The sequence below is a fragment of the Boleophthalmus pectinirostris genome, unplaced genomic scaffold, assembly GCF_026225935.1.
Source record: "Boleophthalmus pectinirostris isolate CB_2022bp ecotype Guang Dong unplaced genomic scaffold, ASM2622593v1 HiC_scaffold_9, whole genome shotgun sequence".
Lineage (NCBI taxonomy): Eukaryota > Metazoa > Chordata > Actinopteri > Gobiiformes > Gobiidae > Boleophthalmus > Boleophthalmus pectinirostris.
In genome coordinates this window covers 38,882,788-38,890,287 of record NW_026571541.1, presented here as the reverse complement: position 1 = coordinate 38,890,287, position 7,500 = coordinate 38,882,788, and the positions used below count along the sequence as shown (strand labels likewise).

The 7,500-nt window shown below is 45.5% G+C and overlaps 1 protein-coding gene across 1 annotated transcript in view; it reads left to right on the top strand.

The window, feature by feature from the left end:
- LOC110175107 (pleckstrin homology domain-containing family G member 3-like) overlaps window positions 1-3,451 on the top strand; it is a 17,929-nt gene extending 14,478 nt beyond the window's left edge. The window contains exon 4 of the mRNA XM_055166651.1: window positions 3,332-3,451. Within this exon, the coding sequence (XP_055022626.1) occupies window positions 3,332-3,436 (105 nt within the window). The 3' untranslated portion in view covers window positions 3,437-3,451. The remainder of the gene's footprint in view (window positions 1-3,331) is intronic.
- Window positions 3,452-7,500: the final 4,049 nt, after the last annotated feature.

The following is a 7,500-nucleotide window of genomic DNA, read 5'->3' as shown; positions in this document are numbered from 1 at the left end:
CTGGTTTAGTCTGGGTCCTGGTTTAGTCCTGGTTAGTCCTGGTTTTCCTGGTTTAGTCCTGGTTTAGTCCTGGTTAGTCCTGGTTTAGTCCTTGTTAGTCTGGTTTTAGTCCTGGTTTAGTCTGGTTAGTCCTGGTTTAGTCCTGGTTTAGTCCTGGTTTAGTCCTGGTCTAGTCTAGGTTTAGTCCTGGTTTAGTCCTGGTCCTGGTTAGTCCTGGTTTAGTCCTGGTTAGTCCTGGTTTAGTCTGGTCCTGGTTTAGTCCTGGTTTAGTCCTGGTCCTGTTTAGTCCTGGTTTATGGTCTAGTCCTGGTTTAGTCCTGGTTTAGTCCTGGTTTTAGTCCTGGTCTAGTCCTGGTCTAGTCCTGGTTTAGTCCTGGTTTTAGTCCTGGTTAGTCTGGTCTGGTCTAGTCCTGGTTTAGTCCTTTTAGTCCTGGTTTAGTCCTGGTTTAGTCCTGGTCTAGTCTGGTTCAGTCCTGGTTCAGTCCTGGTTAGTCCTGGGTTCTAGTCGTCCTGGTCTAGTCCTGGTTAGTCCTGGTGTTAGTCCTGGTTTAGTCCTGGTCTAGTCCTGGTTTAGTCCTGGTTTAGTCCTGGTTTAGTCCTGGTTAGTCCTGTAGTCCTGGTCTAGTCCTGGTTTAGTCCTGGTCTAGTCCTGGTTAGTCCTGTCTAGTCCTGGTTTAGTCCTGGTTTAGTCCTGGTTAGTCCTGGTCTAGTCCTGGTTTAGTCCTGGTTTAGTCCTGGTCCAGACCCGGGAGCAGCTGTTTCTTCATTCCTCACATTTTAATAACAGACTCAAATATCAGAAATGATCTCAGCTCTTAAAGGAACCACAACTCACCCAAGAAAACCTCCCTGCCCCTCGTCCAGTCCCCGGTTCAGTCCTGGTCTAGTCCCCGGTCTAGTCCTGGTCTGGTCACATTTTAGTCCTGGTCCAGTCTTGGTTTAGGTCCATGTTTTGGGGCCGTTGGGGTCTTTTTGGAGGAGGAGACCAGAGACGAGATCTGAGTCTAAAGGAGGGACTGAACATGATCCACGAGAACCAGGACTCAGCCAAGAACAGGACAAACCAGGAGAGAAACCAGGAAACCAGGACTGAACCAGGACTGAACCAGGACTAAACCAGGACTAAACCAGGACTGAACCAGGACTGAACCAGGACTGAACCAGGACTGAACCAGGACTGAACCAGGACTGAAACCAGGACTGAACCAGAACCAGGACTAGAGAACCAGGACTGACTGAACCAGGACTAACCAGGACTGAACCAGGGCCAGGACTGACTAAACCAGGACTGAACAGGACTGAACCAGGGACTGAACCAGGACTGAACCAGGACTAAACCAGGACTAAACCAGGACTAAACAGGACTGAACCAGACTGAACCAGGACTAAACTAAACAGGACTAAACCAGGACTAAACCAGGAACTAAACCAGGACTGAACCAGGACTGAACCAGGACTGAACCAGGACTAAACCAGGACTGAACCAGGACTGAACCAGGACTAAACCAGGACTAAACAAACCAGGACTGAACCAGGAAAACCAGACTAAACCAGGACTAAACCAGGACTAAACCAGGACTGAACCAGGACTGAACCAGGACTAAACCAGGACTGAACCAGGACTGAACCTTAACTGAACTAAGTAAACTAAGAATTTCTCTCTTAAAAATATAATCAACTCAAGTCTACACGAAATCCTGTTGTAGTCCAGGTTTAGTCCAGGTTTAGTCCAGGTTTAGTCCTGGCTGAAACCTGGTTCAGTCCGGTCTCAGGTTGGGTCCTGGTTTTCCCCGGTCCACATTCCTCCAGAGTCACTTCCTGTCTTTGAGTTATTAGATTAAAACTCATTCAATTACACAAAGATCACGTCAGCACACGAGGACTAAACCAGGTCTAAACCAGGTCTAAACCAGGTCTAAACCAGGTCTAAACCAGGTCTAAACCAGGTCTAAATACAGACTGAACCAGGACTAAATGGAGTCCCAGACTTGGGCTTGGACTGGTCCTGGTCTGAGGGTCTCGAGTTGCTGCAGCTGTTTTTGTGCAGAAACATTTGTGACCACAACCACAAGAACTAATAATGAACCAGGACTAAACCAGGACTAAACCAGGACTAAACCAGGACTAAACCAGGACTAAACCAGGACTAAACCAGACCTAAACCAGAACTAAACCAGACTAAACCAGACTAAACCAGGACTAAACCAGAACTAAACCAGGTCTAAACCAGAACTAAACCAGAACTAAACCCAACTAAACCAGGAACTAAACCAGAACTAAACCAGAACTAAACCAGAACTAAACCAGAACTAAACCAGAACTAAACCAGGAACTAAACCAGAACTAAACCAGGACTAAAAACTAAACCAGAACTAAACCAGGACTAAAACCAGGACTAAACCAGGTCTAAACCAACTAAACCAAACAGGGACTAAACCAGGACTAAACCAGAACTAAACCAGGACTAAAACCAGGACTAAACCAGGACTAAACCAGGACTAAACCAGAACTAAACCAGACTAAACCAGAACTAAACCAGGAACTAAACCAGGACTAAACCAGAACTAAACCAGAACCAGACTAAACCAGGACTAAACCAGCAGGACTAAACCAGGAACTAAACCAGACTAAACCAGAACTAAACCAGGTCTAAACCAGAACTAAACCAGAACTAAACCAGAAACTAAACCAGGACTAACCAGGACTAAACCAGGACTAAACCAGGACTAAACCAGGACTAAACCAGGACTAAACCAGGACTAAACCAGAACTAAACCAGGAACTAAACCAGGGACTAAACCAGGACTAAACCAGGACTAAACCAGGACTAAACCAGGACTAAACCAGGACTAAACCAGAACTAAACCAGGACTAAACCAGGACTAAACCAGGTCTGACTTGACTGATGTGTTTTTATCTGTGTGAGTTTGTGATTTTTGTTGTTTTGGAAACTCAGGTCATTTTTTCTGCTGACTCATGTTTAAACAGAATGAGTCGTGTTTTAGTCTCTGTGTTCTGCCCCCTGCAGGTTCACACAGGTACTACACTCCCCTCTAATCTGTCTCCAGGTCCTGACTCGTGACCTGACTTGACCTGACTCGTGACCTGTCTCGACCTGACTCATGACCTGACTCAACCTGACTCATGACCTGACTCATGACCTGACTCATGACCTGACTTGTGACCTACTCGGGACCTGACTCGTGTTCTGTCTCGACCTGACTTGTGACCTGACTCGTGACCTGACTCGACCTGACTTGACCTGACTTGTGACCTGACTTGTGACCTGACTCCTGACCTTACTCCTGACCTGACTGTGTGTGTGTTTCAGGATTACCTGGGCTGTATCATCGAGTGTGGAGATGTTCCTCTGAAGCCGGAGCAGGTCAGCGCCCTCTTCTGTAACATCGAGGACATTTACGAGTTCAACAGGTAAAAACACCAACACCTGAACCACAGCACACTGCCCCCTTCACACTAGTGTGTGTGTGAGTGGTGTTGTTGTGTGTACAGTGTTGTTCACACTAGTGTGTGTGTGAGTGGTGTTGTTGTGTGTACAGTGTTGTTCACACTAGTGTGTGTGTGAGTGGTGTTGTTGTGTGTACAGTGTTGTTCACACTAGTGTGTGTGTGAGTGGTGTTGTTGTGTGTACAGTGTTGTTCACACTAGTGTGTGTGTGAGTGGTGTTGTTGTGTGTACAGTGTTGTTCACACTAGTGTGTGTGTGAGTGGTGTTGTTGTGTGTACAGTGTTGTTCACACTAGTGTGTGTGTGAGTGTGTTGTTGTGTACAGTGTTTTTCACACTAGTGTACAGTGTGAGTGGTGTTGTGTTGTGTGTACAGTGTTGTTCACACTAGTGTGTGTGTGAGTGGTGTTGTTGTGTGTACAGTGTTGTTCACACTAGTGTGTGTGTGAGTACAGTGTGATGGGGACTGTGTGAAAACACTGATACTGTGATGTGTGTCTGTCACCACCGACTCACCACAAAACACTGACACACAGTGAGTGTGTTTACATGAACATCAGTGTCACAGTCATGATCAGGTTTTTTCAGTGTCCTGGTTATTAGAAACTGTGATACTGGAGCTGGTTTATTCAGATAGTAACTGTGATACTTGTGACATGTAAACGCAGTATCACAGTTACTGCAACATAAAGTTGAGTCACATGTGTCCAAAAGACACTTTCAGGTCTTTTCACCACAACAGTAGAGACATAAATAAAATGACCAACATAAATAAATTGACCAACATAAATAAAGTGACCAAACGAGTGAAATAACTGTAAAATAAAGAGCTGCACTAAACCTGCACATGTACAATCTGCACTCGTGTGACGCTGAAAAACTAAAACATGAACTATCTCCTGTACGACACACACACAGAACAGACTCACCATCATCAGCACCTCTTCTGTCACTAAAACAACTCACATAATCCACTGAGTCGAGTCTTTTAGTCCAACACAAACTGAACCACATCAGACACAGGAAACAACAGTTTTTATCACACACATTCGTTTATGTAAATGAGTCATGTGGTTTCATTTCTGTAAAACATAAACAAATCTGTTCAAAGTTGAATGATCTGATCAAACGGGCTGATGTGGTTTTGTTTTTTATGTTGTAAAGTTGAGTTTGTTTATGCAGAAGATTTTAATGAAGAATGTGTTTGGTTTGATGTGTGCAGTGGATTGTGGGAGATCTCAGAGTCAATGTGTAGTTAGAACATTTGGGAGGTTCACGCTGGTGGACGCAGATGATCTGTGGAGCAGGTTCATGTCGGTTTAAACCAGGAGAGTCAAACTCATGTTGTTCCGGGCGTCGTGTCCAACCGACTCTGATCCCAAAGTGTCCGGATCAGAAAACTCATGTCATATAAACCCCAAAAATAACAAGAAGTTCAAATATTTGTGCAGAGAAACACAAATCTATTACAGAAATCTTTTTTAATTGATGAACTCTTTCTTTTACAAAATATTATAATATTATGAACAACCTGAAACTTTAAGAAAAATACAATTTCAACACAAAGTTTGAACATGAACTTGTCTGTAAACAGGAATAAGTCCATTTTTGTTGTAAAATCCTGCACTCGGCTCCACTTTTCTCATGTTGGACATTTTTCTGATGAGGGTGTCACGGTCAACAGTCAAAACGATCGTCCTTTAAGAGCGTTTGGAAAGAGACAAGTCTTCATTTGTGCTGCTCTGGTGGGAGGGGCCACGTACAGAGACGCTGGAGACGCTGCTGTGATAAACACCACAGAAAATTAACACCATTTTAATAGAAAATATCATTAAAATATTTTAGTAGAAAATCAGCCAAGGGCCAGATTAAAGGTGTTGTAGGGCCGGATCTGGCCCCCGGGCCGCATGTTTGACACCTGTGGTTGAGATGATCTGGACGCTGGACTGTAAATGAGGCTCGAGCTTCTGTGTCAGAGGAGCTGCGTCTTTGTGTGACGTGTGCAAAGTGTTTTGTGGTTTAATAAATCGTCGTCTTCGTCGTGCAGGTCAACAACTGCACCCACCTGACCCCGCCCCCTCACACATCACCATGACAACCACCACGGAAACACAACAGCTCCAACAGATCAGTGTGTGTGTGTGTGTGTGTGTGTGTGTGTGTGTGTGTGTGTGTGTGTGTGTGTGTGTGTGTGGGCAGGGACTGTTCTCATGGGAAAGAGACCTCCTCTGACCCTCTCCTCTGTGACTACAAACACCACTAAACCAGGACTAAACCAGGACTAAACCAGGACTAAACCAGGACTAAACCAGGACTAAACCAGGACTAGACCAGGACTAAACCAGGAACCAGGACTAAACCAGGACTAAACCAGACAGGACTAAACCAGGACTAAACCAGGACAGGACTAAACCAGGACTAAACCAGGACTAAACTAGAGCAGGACTAAACCAGGACTAGACCAGGACTAAACTAGACCAGGACTAAACCAGGACCAGGACTAAACCAGGACTTAACCAGGACTAAACCAGGACCAGGACTAGACCAGGACTAGACCAGGACTAGACCAGGACTAAACGAGGACCAGGACTAGACCAGGACTAGACCAGGACTAAACCAGGACTAGACCAGGACTAAACCAGGACTAACCAGGAAACCAGGACTAAAACCAGGACCAGGACTAAACCAGGACTAAACCAGGACTAAACCAGGACTAAACCAGGACTAGACCAGGACTAAACCAGACCAGGACTAAACCAGGACTAAACCAGGACTAAACCAGGACTAGACCAGACCAGGACTAGGACTAAACCAGGACTACTAAACCAGGACTAGACCAGGAAACCAGGACAAACCAGGACTAGACCAGGACTAGACCAGGACTAAACCAGGACTAAACCAGGACTAGACTAAACCAGGACTAGACCAGGACTAAACCAGGACTAGACCAGGACTAGACCAGGACCAGACTAAACCAGGACTAAACCAGGACTAAACCAGGACTAGACCAGGACTAACCAGGACTAGACCAGGACTAGACCAGGACTAAACCAGGACTAAACCAGGACTAAGACCAGGACTAGACCAGACCAGGACTAGACCAGGACTAGGACTAGACCAGGACTAGGACCAGGACTAAACCAGGACTAAACCAGGACTAGGTCTAAACCAGGACTAGAACAGGACCAAACCAGGACTAGAACCAGGACTAAACCAGGACTAAACCAGGACTAGACCAGGACTAAACCAGGACTAAACCAGGACTAAACCAGGACTAAACCAGGACTAAACCAGGACAGGACTAAACCAGGACTAAACCAGGACTAGACCAGGACTAACCAGGACTAGACCAGGACTAAACCACTGACCAGGACTAGACAGGACTAGACTAAACCAGGGACCAGGGACCAGGACTAAACCAGGACTAGACCAGGACTAGACCAGGACTAAACCAGGACTAAACCAGGACTAAACCAGGACTAGGTCAGACTCCACACAGAGTTTGTCACTGTTCTGTTGTAGATCAGATTTTCTCTCACCTCCGTCTTTCTGTCTCTTCTATTTTCACTCGTTTTCTGACCTGTTCTCCTCCCTCCTCCTCTCCTCCCTCTCTCTTTCTCTCCTCTTCTCTCCTCTTTCTCTCTCTCTTCTCTCTCTTCTCTCTCTTCTCTTTCTCTTCTCTTTCTCTTCTCTTTCTCGTCTCTTTCTCTTCTCTTTCTCTTCTCTTTCTCTCTTTCTCTCTCTTTCTCTTCTCTTTCTCTTCTCTTTCTCGTCTCTTTCTCTTCTCTTTCTCGTCTCTTCTCTCTCTTCTCTTCTCTTCTCTTCTCTTTCTCGTCTCTTTCTCTTCTCTCTCTTTCTCGTCTCTCTTCTCGTCTCTTCTCTTTCTCGTCTCTTTCTCTTTCTCTTCTCTTTCTCGTCTCTTTCTCGTTCTCTTTCTCTCTCTTTCTCTCTCTTCTCTTTCTCTTTCTCTTCTCTTTCTCTTCTCTTTCTCTCTCTTTCTCTTCTCTTTCTCGTCTCTTTCTCTTCTCTTTCTC